The following is a 23,219-nucleotide window of genomic DNA, read 5'->3' on the forward strand; positions in this document are numbered from 1 at the left end:
GACAAAAAATACACCACAACATGCTGTGAGAACACTCCAGGGGCCCTCTGTTGACAGACAGGGCTTCCAGGTCACCGGGCAGCCCTTTCTGTTGAGAGAGGGCTGGGCAGACCCGCCACACACTGTCAACAGAGTGGATCTCTTTTTCCATTTCTGCTTTTCTCTGTGTGGCCTCACTCTGGCAACAGAAGTTTTGTCAGAAGATCTCTTCCAACAGTGACTTCTGTTGACAGATTGCCGTAGTGTTGACATAGCCATTGTGGGAATTGTGTGTTGAAGTTACTTAGCTGGTTTTGACAATCTACATGATCCTTTACACTTCTTGCACCTATACATAGAAAGCATAAGCACAGTATGGAGTAAGTACAGAGTAACAGATGTGAGTGTATTTGAGGTAAAGAGGCACATGCACCATCGTCTAAGTAATCTTCCTTAACAAAATCATTTAATCTTAGCTTGCAGATTCTCAGAATACAGGTACCAATAAAAGAATTTTTGTGCCAGGTTATTCTAATAAGCCGTTTTGAAGAGTTCCCTTGTACACACAGATCTCTTTTTCAGATGGAAGAATTGGTAAGGATTCCTTCTCCACTGCCCCACATAATGTACCTATGCAGACCTATCTAGTAGAACTGTATCTGGGAAGTGAAGAAGCCCAGGCATTCCCTGCCTGGTGGATCCAGACAATCCAGGCAGGAGATAACACATTTCAGAGCTCTATTCCCATATTGCTGGAATTCCATCCAAAGCTGCTACTGAGCAGTCTCAAGGAGATCAATTCAAAAGTAGCATAGCTCTGTAGGAGCCATACTGCCTTCCAAGAGGGAACTAGCAGAGCCAAGAGTCATCTCTATTCTGAACAGACTGGAGTTAAACATGCACTGCTCTTTGTAAAATTAGGCTGTTATAAGCGAATATGACAGGATTATAGAATCAAGTAAATTGCTCATGGTGCTCATGTGCAAATTCTATCCCCAGGCGCACAAAAGTTAGATAATCAAATACGCAGTTACCTAAAAATAACCTGCAAGTTCATGTCCTGGGATGGAAATCATTGAATTTTTGATCCTAAAATTTGTTTTTAAAATTAAAACAAAAACACTGGAATTTGCAGCAACAAATAAAAATTGAATTTTCAAAATGTACCTGTAAAATGTCATTTTTTTTTTTTTTTTAAACAAGACAACAATACTGCAGACAGAATACAAAAGCGGCACTTGAAAGCCATCATTACCTCTAGGCCTTGAAGCCAAACAGACATCACAGATCTTAGCAGAAGGCTTGTTTATTAGAGTGCAGAGAGTACATATCCATTCTTCTTCAGATTTCTGAGCCACATGTTCATTAGCGTATGATCCCCTGCTACATGCCCAATCAATTAGGCTATTTCTAGTTGGCAATTTGCTGTGAAACAAAAAACAAACAAACTTCACCTTTTGTGAAGTTTCTTCCACAAATTGCCTTGCTTCCCGCGTGTATTGGGAGATGTGGGACTGGAGAACAAGTGATACCCAGGGCTATAACTGCAAATCATAGCTTGAACGCCATGAAAAGATAAGTTAGATTCCTCCTTTACCCAAAGGGCACATACTCATCAATGCTGAATAAGCCAACAAAAAATAGTTCAAACTACAATGGCATCTCAGAAGATCTCAAAGTGTTTTAACAAAGGTTATTATCTGCTAAGTTCACTATCATTATTCTATAGTCTCTTCTAACCAGCACCAAAATAAAAGTGTATGGGTAGGCAGTATCTAGTAGTCCAATTCTTGTTCTGCTTCCTCTCCCCACACAGAATTCCTCAACAATGAACCAAATGGGCAAATAAAGCACAGAAAGGCTGAACTGAACAAGATCACAGTGAATCAGTGTCAGTGTAGGTAATACAACCTTGATTTCTAATTCTTCATCTTGGCATAGCCACTAGACCATGCTGCTTTCATAAGGGCAACATGAAATGAGAATCTGTGTTGCTTCATGTGACATGTAATCACAGAGGAAAATGAAAATCTCAGGCTCCATGAAAATTACTGTGATAGCATTTCCAAAGCAAATTATTTGGCTTTGAAAGAAGAAATTTGGTTTTGGAATTTTCACCAAAAATTGAAATTGTCTGTAGAGAGGAATAGATCCTGAACAACTCTAGTGACGACTGCATAAATGTGTCTGTATAAAAAACTGTATTCTGGTTGATATTATGAAGTTGTTGTATGAAAACTACTCTATCACAGATGTATCTAGATTTATGTATCCACCATTGCCGATAAGCCTTTTAAAACCATCCCTCCCAGATGGGGGGACTATGGCCAATAATTAAGCATAATTAGCACCTGAACACAACCAAATAGGCTTTACCTGGGTAGTCCAGCAGAGTAACTATCTCCTCAGGAAATCACCTCTCTGTAACCAGTGTAGTATTAGACACATAAGAGGAAGACAGAGACAACCCCCATCCCACCCAACTCCCAGGATGTGTGGCAGGTGACAGGGAGTGGATGAACCAATCAGGTCAGAGAGGGAAAGCTAAGAAGAGAAGTCTCAAAGGACTATATCCAAAAAGAGCATTTAGATACAACATTGCAAGACTGAAGTACCCTGCTGCCTCATGGAATCCATAGCCTTGAGGTATGCACACTCTGTACAATGCACAGAGAGTTAGTCGCCTAATATGGGATTTACGGGAGCCAGCCAGATGAGTGGAGAGCTTCCTCAGCGATCCAGCTGGAAATGCCAAGCTTAGGGGTAGGTTTTAAGGCCCACCCCTTAAAGGGGTGCTTGACCGGCTCTGTGCCAGCTCTATGTTTGAAGACTGCTTAGTAATCTAAAAAGTTCTTCTTAACTCACTGGAATTTTGTCATTTCATTATTTAAAAGACAGGAGACTTACTTGAGTTCGATAAGGTAAAGAACATTTAATAGAATTCATCTCAGTCTTTAGAATACTTTAATCATTGTCACCCGCGGCAAGTCGCAATACTCCCTTCTGCCATTTAAAGAAAAATTCAGAGTTTCTTGAAGCAGTAAATCAGCCTTTTCCTAAAATCCTTGACACTTCATAAAAGTGTGTTTTCACTCTCAAAGGTACTTTCTAATAGAAAACACAGAGCAATGAAATATGATGTGCTCTGACACCTGAGCAACAATAGCATTGGGAGAAAAGAGATTATTTTAGTCTACAGCTACCTTTAGCACATAGCAAATTCTAGCTTACAAGAACAAGCTTTGTTTGATCTGTGCTCAAAAATTGAAGAAAACTTTTAGCAAAACCCCTTTAAGCTATTTGAGTTATAACGGTTTGTAAAGAAGGTGACTGTGATGGTGATTTAAATACTTAAAATGTTCTCTAAGCTTTGCTAAAAAATGTGTTTAAATGAACTCAGCTAAAGTTTTCAAAGATATCTTAGGTATTAAGGAACTGAGGACAATTAAAGCGAGGCACCTTTAAAAATTGTACTCTTTGCCACTCCGAGATATCATATTTTACCCCTTTTCAACTTAAGAAGCAGAAATGCTGTAGTTACCACCAATTGTCTAAGCCTGAAAAGGTCTCAGTGGCACACAGGTTAAAATCCATCCAAAACTCAGGAGAAAATTATGTAAGCATGATTAAAACAGTTAAAGATCCCCATGATATGAAAAACACTGCAAAAATTTGCTCCATTCTAATGTGTTGCACAGTCCATGTTTTCTTCTTTAAATTTTCATAATTTTACCATGGGAACCATAAAGTCAGAACAAATTACATAGGCATGCTTGCTGCCCTGTTCATCCACTTTTCTAGCTCACAGCCAACCAACAGCAACATCAATGGCATGAATTCCTTCCCCTCCTATCCCATTCAGCTGAACAGTAAATGACAAAGGCTAACTAGGTCCACTCAGCTGGTAAAAGGAAAAATGACAAACATGATTTTTTTAAAGCGAGGAGTAACTTTGGGTGCCCAACTTGAAAAGAATGGAAGATCAGCATTTCCTAGAAATCTGGCCTCTGTAAGAAGTCAAATTTGGCACCCATCAAGTTGGGTACTTCATTTTTCCTCTTCACTGGAAAATCTTTATAAATATGTATATTTGCTTTTGTAAAAAAGCAAACAAAGGAAACGTAACATAAAAAGGTATGTCAAAGTAAGAGATGCTGCACAGTTATAATAAAAACATACAAAAAACACAGAAGTTAAAATTTCTACCACTATATTGACTCAGGCACATTACACATCTTGGATACTTTGTGAAATCAGTTTAAATCCTGGGCTTACTAGTACTCATCAATAGCAACAGGAACAGGATTGGGCTCAAACAATAACGTGTTAAGGTACAGATAGGGCCAAGTCTTGCTTCAATGCAACAACTCCTCTAGTAAAGACAGTGAGATTTCATGTTTAAGAAAAACAGGAAGAGAAAGCACTGTGTATATCATAGCCAGGGTTACTTTCTGTAGGCACCTTCTCTTCTTCCATTTCCTCATTTAAAATACATATCAGCTGTGAAACCTGAATCGTATATAAAACACTTTCTTTCTTTGTGAGTGTAACTGACAAACTATAAAAATGTATCAGATAAACATTTAAGAAAGAGGTTTCTCAGCTTTTCATACAAGCATGACCCCACAGCCACAGGCTTCCCGGTGCCAGATTCAAATTGGTGGGCTTCCTGCTACCTAATACCTGTGCACCTAGAGAGCAGCGAAGATGGAAGCAGTCAGAGTAGGGGACTGTGGGGTACATACAGGACACCTCTGAAGGCTAAGGAATTCGATTCAAAGACATGGCACTTCCACATTAGCTTTCATTCAAACTTGATGCTACACCCAGCTGCTTTCAACAACGTTATATCAATCTTAGTGCTTCCTAAAATTGAGCTAGTGATATTTACAGTGAAGACAATGATATTGTAAAATTGAGATAACAGACTTAAACTTGACTTTATCATGTAGTATAAAAACATAGCCTCAGCTAAGCTAGCTCTGCAGTGCTAACAAGGGGGGGAAAAAGTTCCTTTTCATCAGTAAAGGCAACATAGAGAGAGTTTTTAGAATATACACAGGGAGAAGTTCCTTTCAGCACTTTTCAGAGTAGGGCCTCATTTCAAAAGGTTATAAAGCAAATGCCATACCTAACATCAAGAAGCTGAGGCTTATCCTTTTGACACTGAGGACAGAAGTATGTCATCCTGTTATTTTCTCCTAAACGACAAACAGTGATCATTCCACTGCACTGACCACAGTGAGGGCGTTTGTATACCTTGTAATGTTTGTAGAGTGCTGATCCTGTCTTGCGGCACTGAAACAGAACATTTTTATAATACATTAGAACAAGATTTGACTCAGTGCAAGACCCTATCTTCCAGTATATAGAGAAAGACTGAGTGAGTATATGCACACAAAAACACACATAACCTGACAACTTCGCAGTTAAAATATTACACAGATAATTAAGAACGGCCAAACATCCATCACCTTTGCATCAGATTCAAACATGAATTAATAATACTTCATTCAAATATTCACAAATTTAATTCTTTTTTAGATTTCTGTTCTATATTTAGAAGTATAGTCTCATTACCAGCCAGTACATTCCATAATTTGGAACTTTTCGTTAAATACTTGCATTCCTTCCTATTTCAATACCCAAAGTTTGCATACTCGTAACACAGCCCAAAATATTTGCAATCATGTAAAGTTTAAACTGGAATTCACATACACTACAGTATTTAACATTTCAGAAAAAATGATGAAGTGTTATAACTCTTACTAATAACACTGCAAAATGGGTTAGCTATCTTGGAGGTTTTAGGGGCTTACTTTATTCTCTAAAATCCTTTTTGAGTTTCCTGAACAGCAAATGCTGTGTAAATGCACAATACTACACTTATTTTAAAGACTGGTAAACCAAGACATAAAAGAGGGCAAGCTCCTTGGCCAACATCACGCTCAACAACCAGGAATAGAATCCACATCTCCTAGCTCTTGGTTCTGGCTCTCTTTTCAGCCCTTTTCAGAATTCTCCTTCTGATTTCAGGGAGTTCAAAGTTTTAAAGTCCCACTCATCCCTGGTGAATGAGACAATTGCCTTGGAAAAAGTGAAGGCATGTACGCTATTTCTACATAATTTAAGTTCAAAATCTTAAAAAAAAAACTAGAGGTCAAATCTACTTTTTGTATTTAAATAACTGCGACATCTCATTTCAAAACTTTATTAAAACAATGAGGATCCAATTACTCTCAAACTTTTTCACAGCAGAATTGGCTTACTTTTTCCTCAAACAATTAACTGTGCCTGAACCAAAAAGTCCTTCCCACTTCCAGCTGGCTTATTTGCTGCATCTTTTGACTGTTTCCACCAGATGGCTTCAGACAGCCTACTCATTTTGGTACTAAGTTTCAATGGATTTTCTCCCTTAGAAGTTCTTGTCCTCACCTTATAAAAGAGAAGAGTGAAATCACGAATCATTTTCACCAAGTGATGTGTCAGTTCATCTGTTAACTGACAAGCCTGTGAATAAGGCAAAAAAATGTTAAAAATATTTATAACACTATAATACACTGGAGCAACAACAGTACAGAAACTTACAATTAGAGCCAAAGCCATCCCATCCATTGGACGGTTTATGGTGTCCCTGCGCTCAGGGGTCCCACACTTCAGTGGGACAAGGTGACCGGTGACTCCCAGCATCACTTGGGAGAGGAGCGTTTAGAGGCTTTGGGGGAGGCATGAGTACAGGTGGAGCAGACTAGAGGCAGGAAGAGGACAGATGTGGGCACGACAGTGAGGGTGTTCTGGGCTCTGCACCCTGCTGGAGATGGTCCTGATTAGAATGCCTCTGTGGACTCACTCCACAAAACATGGCATTACACAGATGCTTGGTCTCAAATATTCTCATATTTTTTGCCTTCTCCACAGTATCTGAGTTACTGCCGCTTCCCCTAAAACAGCTATATATTTTACTTCAAGATTGACCTAATGGTCCCCAGTAGGACAATAGAGTGGGTTTCAATTTCATGTAGTAATCTGTACTAGCTGCCTTTTGGTTCCTTGACAGAGTTTAATGCCAACTCCTCCATGATTTAGAATCTTGTTATTAAAGAGTTTATCTTGCATGTGACATCTTCACCACCTCACTTCAACTCTGTGTTAGCTTGAATGCTTGTCTCTCTCACCAACAGAAATTGGTCCAATAAAAGATATTTTCTCACCTATGTTGTCTCTCTAATATATTGGAACCAACTCAGCTATAATGAGTGCATGTCTCCATGGACTTGAATGGAAGGCTCCTCATTGTAATCAGGACACCATTTCTTGCACTGGATTCTGTTATGGGTCCCTAAACTTTGCAATGTACTTCTCCACCAGAGTCCAGATTTATGAACTCTCAGGACAAACATCACAGCCCTACGGTTTCTCTTTAAACTTGGAGCACGTTCACAGAGTTTGATAAAACAAATAAATGAATAAAACCTAGCCAGCCTGGGTCAGCTAACTGAAGCTAGCAGGGCTCCAGCTCCAAAGTTGAAAAGCTATGTAATAGTTTCTGGCATGGGCTGGACCCTGTGAGGATGAAGGGCCCCAGAGCTCTGGCTCCAGGCTAAGCCTGAATATCTCCACCACAAGCGTAGTGCCTACAAGACCAAGTCAGCCAACCCAACCCAGCCACTCAGGTCTTTTATCCCTGTAAAAATACCCTTAGGGAGCAAATGAAGTGAGGGACAAAGGATTTCCAATTCTTAGTGTAACTGATGAACATACTTATCATGTAGAAGCTGCATGACCACCAGGGCACAAACTGTAAGTAAAATTAACAATGAAATGAACAAAAGTATCCAAGGAATGGACAGGAATACCTCAACTCTTAGAGCTTTGTCAACACTGGGGAATTATATGAAAAGAAACAAAACACTCTATACCAGTGTTAAAACCAACGGGAAATGGAGTGTAGACAAGGCTCTGGCAGCTAACCAGTTTTTAAATCACTATTTTAGTTAAATTTGCTCTAAACTGAAATGGTGATAAAATTGACTAATTGCTAGAGACTTGTCCAAGCTATTGCTCCTACAGGTTTTAACCTTGGTTGAGAGGAACCAGTTGGAATTTTGGGGTAACTTTTTCAAATGTAAATAAGGCCTAAAACCCATTTCCACAGGAATACTTAAGTCTTTAACCTAAAGGCCCCAAAAAGGTTCTGCAAAAAGAATGAGAATTCCCCTGTAGCTATATGAAGCCTCACTAGCTTAAAGAGTTCATTCTGAAAGAGCATGTCCTGCATTTGTAACTCACCTAAATTAGCTTTTGACAGTATAAAGGCTAGATACATTTTCATTCCACTGACTTATCGCTATTGTCTCTCAAGGATCAGAGGAACAGCTGTGTTAGTCTGTATCTACAAAAACAAGAAGTCCTGTTGTACCTTACAGACTAACATATTTTGGAGCATAAGCTTTGCCCATGTTTTAAAATTAAGAATCCATGTGGTTTTATGCTATTTTCAGGCTATTCATTCAGACCTGTCACAAAACACCTATGCACATTGAGAAAGGTCTGGAGCCTCAAATCACTGATCTAGTTCCATGAAGTATGGTGAATGCTCTCAAGCTTTTCACATGCACTGCAGAGTTTGAGGAACTAAAGCAACTGAATATAATGAAGAAAATATTTTAATTTAACATATCTAGAGCCCACAGAGATTTTGTAGGCATTTAAAAGCAACACGAGGGCACTCTGTTATATGCTTCTTAATCTATTTTGTAACAGACTGGTAGTACATGATTCAAGACAGCAATCCAAAGTGTGAAAATTAAATTTAATTTCTAGTCAAGAAGGGATGTGAGTTGTTCCTGCCCATATGGGGAAGACAAAGTGGTGCAGCAATTCTCCTATCCAACCCCTGACCAGTTCCAACACACCTACACAGCGTAGTCAAGCATGACAGTCCAGTCCAGGAGATCACTGGAATCTAGGATGGCAGTAATTAGGGAAAAGTGGAGGGAACAAAATGTTATTTAGAAGTTACATGCTCTTCCCAACAAAAGTCTAAACTAACCCAAAATATTTTGTTATGTTATTAATAGCTGCTTGGAATACAAGAGTATAGAAAGGAATCCCTGGAAATATTTCACCTACTTTAACAGCTGGATGGAGACCGCTGTCAAAGAGTGCTTCATTTTTTATGATGTTTCCAACTCCAGGTAACACTGCCTGATCCAACAACACATCACATAACATGCGACTTTTTTGTTGCTTAATCTCACTTTCTGCTCGTAAGAAGCTAAATTTTGGAGAACATACATCTAAGTCTTCCATCATTCTTACTTTCTGCTTGCTTTCAGCAGCATTCCTGCAAGACAAAACAAAATCTTGCATTGCAACTAAACTGCACTTATGCAGTGTGTGGCATTTAGGAGTGCAAAAGCACATTACACCCTGATGAAGAAGCCATGCAGCTAATCCTGAAAACCACAGAAGCCTTACTCCTTTAAAAAAATATGGTGGTTTAATGACACAGAAATAGACTAAGCCAGTGATAGGCCATGTGCCTAGGCAAGCATCTCATTTAGCCTAGTGATTAGGGTGTTCACCTGACACACCACTGGACTATGGGAAACGATTCAAGTCCCTGCTCTACTGGCACAGGCACTTGCCGCACCTCAGGGAGTGCTCTAATCATTGTGTGATGGGATATTCTGAGGTGGGGCTCCCTCAGTCTCTTCCACTGAGGCTGTTCCACCCTGGCTAACTGTACAAGGATCATTGGCACTCATTAACTGAGTTTCAATATAACTACTCATTTTCTGACTCTCTCTGGTCCAGTCAATATTTTTTGGTTATTCATCTACAAGTGGAACACCTCTCTCATAGTACTGGAAGAATATTTCAGGGGTCATCAAGTCCAGTCATCTGCCTTCACAGCAGGACATATCACCATCCCTGACAATTATTTTTTTTTTTTTAAATCTATTGGCCCAGATCCCTAAATTGCCCCCTTAAGGATTGGGCTCTCAACCCTGGGTATAGCAGGCCAATGGCCAAACCACCAAGCAATCCCTCACAGTTGCAAGCCCAGGGGAGCCAGTAACAAGGCTGCAGCCTTGTTTCCATCTCTCTCTCTCTGCCCCACCCCCCACAACTGGCATGAAAATTTGAGTTCTGTAGGGGATGCAGAAACACAACCCCCGTGTAACTCGACGGTTTACTGTATATAAATGCAAACTAACATCTGAGTACTGACCTATGGGGGGAAAACCCTTTTTTAATAATAAAAAGGCAGATTGAACACTGAAGAAATGTTTTAATTTACCTAAGCACTACTGTTGCATCAAAGAAACAAACCATATCATCAGAAAGCTGTATTTCCAGAATTGGTGGTGCTCCATTTCGGTCTTTGTTTGCAGTGGGATTAATACTCATGGAACCATTCATGCCAAAGTGAACCCTAGGGTCAGAAATACATTTCAGAAAAAAAATCCTAATTCTTTATTTTACCAAACACTCCCAGGCATTTTAATAGGTTACTTTCTAGCTTAGCAATTAAATTCATTAAGTATATCTAATAATCCTTAGCAATGGGAGCAAGAGGGTGACATGAAGGGCTTGTTTACATGATCTCTCTTTCCTGCCACAAAGGACAGTTTAGTAGGAACTAAGAATCACTTAACTATACAGTGACTTTATTATAATCAAAACTGTCACTCATTTAATTATTTAAATTTGGAATGCTTTTGTGTTGCTATAGTACAGTGCAGCATCCTAGGAGTTTCTTCACCAGTAATGTTGCCCTCCTAGACACCCTGCCAGAAGCTCAAAAGCCCAGGAATGATGGGAAAAAACACACTTTTTTTTTTTTCGTTTTCTTGATGACTCATTTTAAATTAAGACGCTCTAAAATGAGAGCAGTGTACTTCTCAAAGAATATTCCATCGTCAGCTCTTCTGCCAAGTGAAAATGATACAATACAAAAGTCAAAATTGCCAGCTGTTTCACTACTACAACTTTCACTATGGTATTGAGGTTCTACCAAGTGTCCTCAAAACAACATGGACTAGCACCTGTCCCATGGTGGAGCTGTTTCTTTTTCCCCTTCTCATTCTTTCCCCAGAGCAAAGATGCTGTAGGTTTTAAAAATTATTAAAAATTATTTCAAAGTAAGTGCTGGTGTTTATCAGTGACCATGAGTTTGAAGACTCAAGGCACAAAAAAATGCAAAGTGATGTCATCTGCGGTGGTTTTTGTTCAATAACTCTTCAAACCGTAAGAAGGATGACCACAAAATGTGGTATGCCTCTTACCCTATTTTAAACCAATACCAGGGTTTGGTTGTGCCTGGGAAGTGGGAAATGCCTGATAACCTAAGACTTCTCAGGACCTGGAAAGGGAAGGGCACCCAGGGGAGAGATGACATACTTCACACACACACACACCACTGGAGGCAATGAACCAAGGGAACAGGGATACTGCAGAGTAACCACTGGGGCAGCCACAGCAAAAAACAGTGGGCACATGGGGACAGGGCTCTTGAACCTGCCTGACTGCAGAAAGGTAGAGTCCTCGCCACCTCCCATGCCAGAGGGACCCCTGATGCTACCCTGAAATCCTGTCCCCCAGAATTAGCCCCCAACATGCTGGAACCAGGAAACCCAGCTGTCTCCCCCCACCCCTATCTAAACATATGTGGCCCAAACCAACTCCCCCTGTGGGCAGGAACTGTGGCCCAAACCATCCCCATCCACCCTGAGGAATGATGAGGGGCAGGAGTCACAGCCCAACCTGATCCCACAACCCAGGGACAAGTGGGAAGGAGGGGCTGGGAGCCATAACACAAAGCAGCCCCCCCACACTCCCAGGCCAGTCATGAGGGACCACAATTTGTGGCCTAATCCCTCCAGCCCAGGACAGGAAGGGGGCGGGGGGTGGGGAACCACACAACTCGAGGACACAAGCAACACTGGACATACCTGGCTCATGAAAAAAACACAAAGACAGCATTTCAATCATCTGTTTTAATCCACCCCTGAAAATGCCACACCCATTTATTCTTACTTTTCAGTAAATACTGGAAAGATTTATATATTACAGCTAACTTCAAGGCTACAAGTATGTCAATTAGTTAATATTAAAGTTTAGGTTAGCTTATCGATTACAAATCCAAAAGAAGAACTGTATTGTAAACTGGTTCTCCAAAAGTACATTGTACCTTTCAGAAGCTTTTTCTTATTGTTAAGTTAATAAATATAGCTATTTTGGCAGTAGTTTTTACTGCTATGGGCTTCCAATTCTCCCATGCCATATGATGGCATTGCATGAGTGAGCAGTATGGGAAGGAGGGAATGGTGCATTTAACATTTCCCAACCTTTCTTAAGAAAAAAATAGTGTATGTGAGTAACAAATGTTCACATTTATGGAGGTTCAATACCCTGTTTAAAGGTAGATTACAGTCATAACAATTAGCTGTCATTACTTCTCAGTTCATGGCTACAGCAGAAGAATATTTCACAATCACTTCTATGCATAAATTCCTTTCACATTAAAAGACTTAAGAACTTTACAAATTCCATTCCAGTGCACCTCATTATCTCTGATGTACTGAAACAATGACAAATAGCATTCCTGTCATTTTAATTAAGGGAAAAGTTGGGATGCAAGCTAGTTTAATTGAAATCTTGGTTCTGCTGGTCAATGACAGCTATTGTTAAAAAGCTGATTTTTTTTTTTAAAAAAAGAACGGGGAAAAAAAAAGAGTTATTGTAACCATCCAGTTGTGTACAAGACATTGTGTACAAGGTGTGTAGGAGTTTTGAGGGGGTTTGTTGGGGTTTTTTTTAATTGCAGTGTTCTCAGTTCCCAGAAAATTTTTGCTTGGTAACAGCACAAACTATGTTATAGGCACAAGAAGAAAAAAAAAGGTGGTAACAGTTTTATTACAAAGGTGCATTAAGGTCCTGGATCTGACTTCCAAAGAAATCGGTGGATTCTTTCCACTGCTTTTAATGACATGTATTGTCTGGGGTTTGCCTTTTTTCAAAGAAAATAAAAACATATTTTAGCAGGTTCTTGAAGATTTCCAGATGGAATTATTCAGCTGAGGTCCCAGGGTACGTTTATAGCTATGCTGAAGAAAACATGCTGTTGAAACATCCTTTGCATTGTATTGCTCACAACCCCAACTGTCACTCCCTTCAGTCTAGAGCAAGTTAGTCTCTAGTCACCAATAAAATACAACCCTACACTGTGCTAAGACACAGAATTCTCCACCACTCACCTCTCTGGATTTTAACTGATTATTTATTTTTCTAGTTTTAAGAGGGAGTACTATCATAAATACACACATACCTAGTGGCAATCCTCAGAAATCAACTAAGAGAAACAAAATTAAAGGAAAGCTTCAGAATTAAGTTCAAATTATTCATGCCACTGCTTTTACTGCAGCATTCGATGGATTCACCACAGCAGTTTTTATTACTACAACTACTACTCTCTGTTTGCTTTCAAATGAAAGCAATTCTTCAAAAGAAAAAAAAAACAAACACAAAAACACCTGTTCCCTGACATTACTGTTCATTTATCAGAAAGAGGATCATAGTGTCCCATTTATCAGGGATAGCTGGGCCACAAATTCAGCAAAAATGGATTTCTCTCGTGCTAGCTTCTCTTGTGCTAGTTTCCATGATGTACGTCATTCATCTATGAATCATTCCATCAGCACAGAGGATTTCAAGACCAGATTGTCCTTTTCCGCAAAATGATGCTAACCACAGAGACAGACATCTAGAGCTGCTGGCTCTTGGCCAAGGAAGAAGTGTTTCCTGGGGCCCTTTCCCAGTTTGTCTCTTGTATTAGAGCTACACGAAATCCAGCTTTAAAAGAACAGTTTTATTTTCCATGGTAACAAGGAATTTCTGCTTGCTACTCTCAGGATGAATTTCATAGGTGCAATTTATAAAGGTATCCAGAGCAGTCAGTGATGTATGAACTGACCACAAACACTGCACCTTAAAAAAGGGGCATCAATTTCCAGAGTTAAAAATCCTCTAAGTTTTCCAACCAGGATTCAAACCAGTAACAGATGGGGTTAAATGAAGAATCCCTATAATTTTAATTGTTGTACTGAAAGCTTTGAGTACATATTTTCAGTAACTAATTTTAAGAGGTACTGTACAGGTTACACCTCCCTGGTCCAGCACGGTCAGGACCTGGGGAGGTCCAGGACAGAATTTGTTGGACCATGGAAGGTCCAGGGCTTCTGCCCCAGGTGGCCCCCAGCCCTGTACTGCAGCAGGAGCCTCTGGCCCCTCCTCCTCCTCACTTCAGTGGGAACCTCTGCCACCTCCCCTCCACTGCAGCGGGGCAGGTGACTACTCTAGCTCTGGCCCTGTCCATGCTACCAGCCACTGCTCTGGCCCCAGACCCAGGATTCTCTGGTCCTACAACTTTCATGGTCCTCCTGGACCATGTACATTGCCATATGAGAGGGTACTGGATTTAAGAGGTTAATCCTGTAGGTTAAAAATGTACTTAAAATCCTTCAGTACCATGCAACTGTACTCTAAAAACACTACAGTGAATGTACATGCTCTTTTCTGAAAGACATATAATGACATAAGATTTTGCAAAATGATATTGTTGACAAAGACAGGACATTACCAAGCCCCTCACAAAGTACCTTTAAATGAGCTCCACTGGAGCTGGAGCAGCGTGGATGTCAGTGGCCCATTTAAAAGCTTTATGCAGCCATGTATAAATGCACTACCATAATCACTGCTGCAACTCAGTGGCAGCCCAGAGAAGGAGTAGGGGGAGGGCAGCAGCAGCTTGTGGAGCTCATGTGAAGTGGGGGTGGGTGGTTTGGGGCTGAGAGGTATAGAACTATTGTGTGCAGCAGGAAAATGAGCCTTAGTAACTCAAACTATGTCACCATTACATTTTTTTCTTTACAAATTTCCCACCAAAGCGGTTCTACTGGTGGTAACAAGGTCAGTCTTACCTCAGGCCAGCAGTTTAGCCAACTCATGATTTTATTGACAGTCTCAGTAATTAATATTTTGCTTAAAGCCCTAGCAATTGGAGTTGGGTAATTACATAAGAACCTCAAGTTGTATTTCTTTTAAAAGCGTGTTTTTAATCGTTGTAGCTTCAGAGAAATACTTTGAAAACATGAAGTGAGTGCAGCTAAGCGCTCAGAAAGAAGAAATATAAAAGAAGCCCAAATTTATTATGTTTGTTAAACTCAGGATTTTTAAGTTTATCTTGGCATTCTGGATCCTGACTCGTGATTTTTGAATGCTGGACTACTGGCACTTTACTCACCACGTCATCTGAACCTGCACAGAGAAGGTCTAGAAAACATGGTGGTAAAAATGTTGATGGCCACTGGCCATGGCACCAGGTCTGCCTATTTTACACATGGAATTATAAGAACCACTATTGAGGGTGCACAATCAAAGCTCATACCTGAATCATGTGTCAACATATTAGCTGCACCTACACAGCACACACTTTCCAGAAGGGGGATGCACATGAGTGAGATCAAAAGTGCAAATGACCCCAAGTTTACATATCTTATGCCTCATTTGCATATGCAATCAAGTTCTGGAAGAGGCTTTTCTGGAAACAAAAGCCGCCATGTTTACAGAGTTCTTTTGGAAAAAATCCATTTCCAAAAGAGGCCTTCTTCCTGAAATGAAGGCAGAAGGGTTCTTTGAGAAATGGGTTTTTTTTTTCCCCCACCCCAAAGGAACCTCATCTACACAGCTGATTTTGCTTCCAGAATAGCTTCTTCTGGAAGGAGGACTGCATGAGAACATGCAAGTGAAGCGTAAGATATGTAAATCACACTATTTGCATTTTTGATCTCACTCATTTGCATTCCCCTTCTGGAAAGGGAGTGCTGTGTAGATGTGACCATTGTGTCTTGTCAGTGCAAATATTGCTGTTTAAAAAATTTTAAAAAGGTGATTTAGCCCAAGCACCAGTCCAAAGTACCATCCGTTACTGAATCCTGTTCTATGAGGCATTTTTCCCCCACCTACACCGGCTGCCAAATTGTGTTAGGTCTGGGGTTCTGTCTTCAACCAAATTTAAAACAGATTCCCCACAGCTGCCACCAGACAAGTCTACAGCGTGAGCACTGACAACTTCCCACCCTGCCCGCCCCGGTTTTGAATTGCCCCGAGTCACAAAAACTTACTGAAATGTCAAAATGGGTCACCATCTCGACAAGGTTGGCAACCCTGATCTAGTATTTCTAGTATCTAGATACAGACTGCATAGGGAAACTTCCAGGCAATACTAATTAACTCTCATGTAATTAAAAATGAGCATACCAAGAGGTTCAACCCACCCCCAGGCCAAAGAAGTCACCCCCCTCCCCAACTCTTAAAACATACACGGTTAGAATACCTGAGGAAAAACTGTAATTTCTCTTACCTCAATGCTTTCTGTCCAAAATACATAAAAAGCTCCTTCCCCAAAGTCTCTACACCAGTGTACAGACATCCTTCCAGCAATCTCAGGACATCCTGACAGGAAGTATTATTCCCAGTCACAGCATTCTGAAAATAAATTCACACACCAAAAACAAAAACCCCAAAAAACAAAACATGTTTGGGAAACAAATGCTGTTTTAATGGTTCAACTGCTCCTTATTGACACTTTTCCCTTTTAAAACAATTGTATGATGATATTCTTAGTCAATTCATTTGCTGTACTATTTTAAAATCCTCTATTTTATACATACAGAAGTTTCTCTAGCACTCCAAACAGAACTGTGTGTAATTAATAAGACCAACACTTATTTCTCGATCTCCACCTTTTGTTTTTAAATAGCTTTGTGGAAACGTTGAGGAGGAAAGGCACTTCGAAGTTAGATGCTTTGAAGTTACTGTGGGATAGAATTAGCCTAACAAACTGCTGTGTAATCACTGCAGCACTTCATTAGTAATCTCCCATGGCCCCGATTAACACGCCCCCTTTGAAGTTGAGGGTCAAATGTAAACCCAGCCTATATGAGACTGTTGTCTGTCAGTCTCAACATGCACTTTTGAAAGACTATGTTTAAGCACGTGGAAATCCCTTGACACTTACTTTGGGATAAGGAAAGTTAATTATAGTTTATTTGAAGTCAGTTAGGAACCAGTTTAAACCATAAGTGTTTTGACACAGCAAAAACTATCTTTAAAGGGTTTAAATCAAACCACTTGAGCGTCCATACTTAGGTAAGGCCTTAAATTTTTCCCAAAGCAGTGGCCTTTATGCGCCACTTAAATCTGTATAGGCCATGAAGTCTTCTGGAGGCCTCTGCACTGGATGATCCATTCATATGCATTGGACCATCACCAGACCTAACTGATGCACTGACCTTGTGATGTTCCTCTGCCCAGGGAGAAAATTCATCCAGGATGAATTTCCACCAGCTGAGAACATGAGTGTCTTTACCCCTTTACTAAACTCATGAGGACATAATTTATTCAAAAAGTAAAAATACTATTCAAATCCTGAAATCAGAATGTGATAAGAATCAATTCATGACATGATCTCTTTCACTACATTCTTTTTTGAGTCATGCGCAAGAGCACTGCTGAGTTAAGAGGAAAGCATTTGTCTGTATGGAAGCTTATATAAAAAATAAAAAAACAAAAAACCTGCGACTTTTCTGCTGCTTAGAACATAAGAGATGCATCAAGTTTCCCCACACTTGTGCAGAAACTGGCCCCTCCCCGACAAAAAGTCAACTCAACAATGAGGAATGGGGTACTGAATCTTCTGAGCTCATTAACCAGGTCTGCTTATGTATATTTTAATCTCTTATTACAAAAATGGTTAGAGGCTCCAAAGTTGTATACTGTTGAATAATTTTATACAGCAATGAAGGTAAGTATCAGCAGACCCATTACTTACTGCATATGTGGAAAGCAGATACCCCATGCTCAATTTGGTTAAATAAATTTGTCTAGTTAATGTATTTTAAAACATTAACTCAAAGTAAAAATTCCTTTTTTGTGGGCTACTGTATTTCATTCTTCCTCTGGGCTTTGTATTGCACACTTCTCACCTATATAATTGAAAAGCAACTAGCAACAGCAACAACTTCTATAATTTTCCTTAGTAACAGAGAGAAAGCCATGCTAGTCTATTATCAAAACAAAAAGGCAGTCAAGTAGCACTTTAAAGACCAAAATAATTTATTAGGTGAGCTTTCGTGGGACAGACCCACTTCTGCAGACCATAGCCATACCAGAACAGACTCAATATCTTAAGGCACAGAGAACCAAAAACAGTAATCAAGGTTGACAAATCAGAAAAAAAAATCATCAAGGTGAGCAAATCAGAGAGTAGAGGGGCAGAAGGGGGAACACTGCAGGAAAGCCAGTCCTGGAACTTTTCCTTGCAACAAAACCCACTGCCAACTTTGTCCACAAATCTATTCTGGAGATACCATCACTGGACCTAACCAGGTTACTGACAGAATCAAAGGCACATTCTCATGTTCCTCAACTAACATCATATATGCCATCATGTGCCAACAACGTCCAGATGCTTTGTATATTGGACAGACGTCAAACTCTTAGACGAAGAGTTAATGGGCACAAAGCAGACATAAAGACACTCCTGATCCAGAAACCTGCCAGCCAGCATTTTAATGGAGTAGGCCATTCTAATGACGTAAAAGTTTGTATGTTACTGAAGAGGAGTTTTCACAAGTTTTGAAAGAGAGGCTGCTGAACTCTTGTTTACATTCAAATTCGACACATTAACACGTGGTTTGAATGGGGATGGGAATTTTCTGGGTCATTATAGGGGCTCTTTTGCATACTTGGCTTAATCTAATTCTTGACTCCCTCCGCCCTTTCTGCCCCTCTACTCTCTGACTTGCTCACCTTGATAATTTTTTTTCTGATTTGTCAGCCTTGATTACTATTTTTTGTTCTCTCTGCCTTAAATATTGAGTCTGTTCTGGTATGGCTATGGTCTATCCCATGAAAGCTCACCCAATAAATTATTTTGTTAGTCTTTAAAGTGCTACCTGAATGCTTTTTTATTTTTATAATTTTCCTTGGGTTCCTTAACTCAATATTTAAAAAAAAAAAAAAATACCATCTCTTTGATTATATAAAGTAACTCTAAGAAGATTTCCTTCATTATTTCATACATGGGTTCATATTTCCCCAGTACTATCATCTCTTCAAATTCATCAGATTTGCTATAGCTGATTTATTATGTAGATGACAAGAATGTATTATGGTACACTGATTTAAAAAAAAATATATATATCTCTATATCTATATCTATATATGAATGAAACTCCTCAAACAACTGCCAGAACTCCCTGCTGTAGTTAACTCTGCAATGATTTTTGCAAAAGCAAAAAGTCTGTCAGTTACACTAATGATCTCGCTTGAAGTTCAGATTAGTCAGGCACATATTACCATCCCCAAAACTACTGCAAATTTTTACAAGTTTGATAAATCTCTCTTGCATTCTTTCAAAGGAATGTCAACCACATCACTTTGCACTGGTGTAACACCTACATTTATAATTAATCTATCACTTCCACTTAATCTGGGTTCCTAACATTAAAGAGAGAAGGTATAGTTTTTGAAAGTGAGCAACTGATTTAGGAACCTGAAGTTTATACTTAAAAGATCTGGCATTTAGAGCAAAAATATTGTGAAAAGTATTTTGACACCTAAAGATGCACATGGGATTTACAAAAGCAAAAAAGCCAAACTAGGTGCCTAGGAATATAACACCCAAAGAAGTCATTTTAATGGGCTGTTAAGAGTCTAGGCACTTTTTAAAACTCCACCAGATGCCTCTCTGCATTTTAGGTGCCTAAATTCTTTTCAGAATCTAACTCTAAGCACCTAAAGCTCTCTTGAAAACAAAACTGTACTTTTGAAAACTCTGCCCTGACTGCAGTTAGTAGGGAAGCTGCAAAAGAATTTGGTTTTGCAACAGCTTCCCTGAAAGGTGACATTGCAACAGATGGCAGGTGCTATCAAAATGCCTGTTTTGAGCAAGGGTGGATTAAGAACAGGTGGGGCCCTGGGACTACCCACTCACAAGCCCCTTCCCCCCAGTATATTAAACATATTAATGTAGCATCATGAGTTATGCTTTAAAATGTACTCCTGTTGATTATTGCTCATGATGCATAATACAAATACGCTTTATTTTAAAGCAAGAGTGACACAGCATTTCTCTTGGCCCATTAAAGTGAATTGTTTAAACAAAACGGAATTATGGAGCCTTACGGCTATGCGACAACTGCCCTTTTTGGCCTTATGTCAATCCTCGGGTGACCATATCGCCGCGCCCCAAATACAGGGCAGGGAGGTAGGGGGAGAAGGGGCAGCTCCTCCTGGCTGCACCAGGCCCCGGGGAGCGGGCACACCCAGTTCCAGGGAAACAGCAGCAGGAACTATGGGCGCTCCCAGCCCTGGCCCCTAGGGCCTAATAGGGGACAGTTAGTCTCTTTCAACAAAAATAAGTCAGGATGCACTTTTGGCCTCCCAAATACGGGGCCTTCCCGCCCACTGGGGACAGGTCACCCCAGTCAATCCCCCCACGGGCTGGAGGAGCCGCAGAGGTCGGAAGTCAGGCTATGGGCAGAACTGTGCCCGCAGAAGCGCCAACCCCCTTTGAGACGCCCTCAGGGGCCAGGGAGCAGCAGGGCCTGACTCGCTCCAGCGCGCACGACCACGTTCGGAAACGGGGGTCGCGCCATGGGGGAAGTGAGAGCTCAGCCAAGGGCGCCACGGGACAGCCCCCGCAGTGGCAAGTGCCCCCTCTCCCCGCCCCCAGCTCCCTTAGCACCCTGGGGAGACTGGCAGCGTGTCGCTGCCGCCCCCCTCGGGGCCACTGAGCAACTGGCCGCCCCGCCCCGCTCTAGGCGGTTGTTACCGCCCCGGCTTTCCCGACCGCACAGCAGCAGCTCACCCCGGTGCAGGCGGCGGGTCCGGGGGCCCCAGGCCGGGCTGGCAGCAGCGCGCTTCCCCGCACGCCCCGCACTGCCTGGCCCTGGCGCACCCGCGCCCGGATCCTCTCCCCGTGCAGGGCGCAGCCCGGCCCTTCCACCATGGCCGGACTCGCTCAAATCTCCCGCTCGCGGCTGCCCCGCCCCGCTGGGCTGGGCTGATCTCCAGCGGAAGGAGGAGGGAGTCACTGCCTTTGCGTGCGGCGGGGTGGAGCCACACGGGATCCCTGCCCCTTGCTCGTCGCCCGACATCATTCGTCTTCTCTGCTCCGCGTGCAATGCTGAGACGTGGCCCCCTCCTCTGGGAGTGGGGCCGGAGCCCTTGTGTCCGTCCTTGTACCCCAGGAAGGGGTCTCATGGCTTCAACGCCAAAGCTGAGCCAGCGCAGTCTGCACACCAGCCCCAGCTGGGGTCTAGGCCCGCATCAATGTGCCAAACATAGTCTCTAAAGAAACACACCACAGTGCAGGAGCTGAACTTCCCAGCTCCAGAGCGTCATGGCACCCAGCAGTATCCACCCATCAGAATGGGAACAGGTAGAAACTGGAATAGGGCAAAAGTGCATCCCGAATGAGGTGTTCTTCTGATACCACCCAAGACAGGGTTCCAGGAGAAAAAGGACTGGAGCTACTGACCTAACTTGTATCAGAGGGGTAGGCGAGTTAGTCTGTATCTTCAAAACCAAGAAGTCCTGTGGCACCTTATACACTAACAAATTTGGAGCAGAAGCTTTCGTGGGCAAAGACGTGCTTCAGCAGAGGAAATGGGTCTTTGCCCACGAAAGCTTCTGCTCCAAAATATCTGCTAGTCCAAAAGATGCCATGGGACTTCTTGCTGTTTTTGATCTAACTTGTCATTTAGCTCTCCCATGAATTCTTTACTCCGTTCAGTGTAATGCTTTGTCTTAAATAATGATTCACGGATGTTATCGCATGAATCCTTGAATGGTAACGTAAGCACTGCCATTGTATGTATTAATCCACACACTCTCAGGAAAGATGATGAGACACTGGCTTGGAATAGTGAATTTCACAGCCAAATCAAAAGTGTTGACAGATATGCTTTAAATATGTATGTAAAAAAATATCCCTTGCAACTTCAGGAGCATCGTGACATGTTTTAACTATCACCAAGGGAATATATACTTTAGAAACTATTACGTGATTTGGTCTGGATGTGACCTGACACAAGAACTGGGAACAGAGCCAAATAATTATGTCTTCAGGTCCCCTGTGCTAAACATGAGGCAGCCCTGTGCATATACACTATTAAGAGACTTGTTCACCCTCTCCACAACTGTGCATATACCTATACTCTTCTAGGGGTGTATGAAGAAATTGATAAATACACTACTGTCCAAAGAAGCAGGTCAGACAAGATAACAAGTAGATAACTATGCCGTCTATTTTATTTTATTTCAAGATTATAAAGCTGCCTACAACAGATATGTATGATCAAATATTATGCAATGCCCTACCAAATATGCAAAATATTCCTGTAAATAAATCATAAGACATGATGCCCAGAAAATTAAAAAGTGTATGATGTGGTGTACATATCATGTTCAAGAAACATGCTGATTCAGAAGCTATGGAGATTAATTAGTAATGGGAAAACAAGACTTGCCATAATGACAATTATTGGCCAAAGAATTAGTCTTTCTAGCCAGAAGAAGCAACCATGAATGCTCACGGTCAGTGCACGAATCTCAACTCTCCGTCTATTTTTCTGGAACACCTAATATAGCGTTCCAGAAAAGATTTTTTTAAAATGTACAGTACCTAATGTTGGGCTCTGAAATTCATTTCTGAACATCTTAAAAAGTATTGAAATCAGCAGCTCCCATTTACTTGCTCACTAAAATGTAATTTTTCCCTGTGGAAAAAAATAGTTCATAATTGGACATTTTATAAATGTCAGTAACTATCCTGTGATGACATGTTACAACAGAAGAGGCTTTAACTGTCACATCCAATTACAGGGGAAGTAGCTGCATCCATAGCTTCAATAAGAGTAATTTAATAAGGATATCTTTCCTTTCTCACTATTGTCAGATACACTAATTAATTTTATTTTAACGGGCGATATGTAATGACCCTTCCTTCACATACACTTTCATTCAACTTCTGATTGAACTCTAGATGTATCCAAACCTTTATTAGTGGCCATGAGATCATGGTATTTGGTGATACTTTGTAAACAGTTTGCAGTTTGCTCACGTTAAGAGAAATATGTGAAGGTGCAAATACCTATAAGCGAAGG

At 41.0% G+C, this 23,219-nt stretch overlaps 1 protein-coding gene across 1 annotated transcript in view; it reads right to left on the minus strand.

Annotated features, from left to right (window-relative positions):
- The window catches only part of NEIL3 (nei like DNA glycosylase 3), a 35,354-nt gene extending 14,293 nt beyond the window's left edge, over positions 1-21,061 (minus strand). The window contains 7 exon segments of the mRNA XM_074991856.1: positions 1,235-1,404; positions 5,111-5,277; positions 6,415-6,489; positions 9,112-9,325; positions 10,286-10,420; positions 16,409-16,533; positions 20,852-21,061. Of these exon segments, the coding sequence (XP_074847957.1) occupies positions 1,235-1,404; positions 5,111-5,277; positions 6,415-6,489; positions 9,112-9,325; positions 10,286-10,420; positions 16,409-16,533; positions 20,852-21,061 (1,096 nt within the window).
- Between the last annotated feature and the right edge of the window lie 2,158 nt (positions 21,062-23,219).

This window comes from Carettochelys insculpta, chromosome 4 (genome assembly GCF_033958435.1).
Source record: "Carettochelys insculpta isolate YL-2023 chromosome 4, ASM3395843v1, whole genome shotgun sequence".
Taxonomy (NCBI): Eukaryota; Metazoa; Chordata; order Testudines; family Carettochelyidae; genus Carettochelys; species Carettochelys insculpta.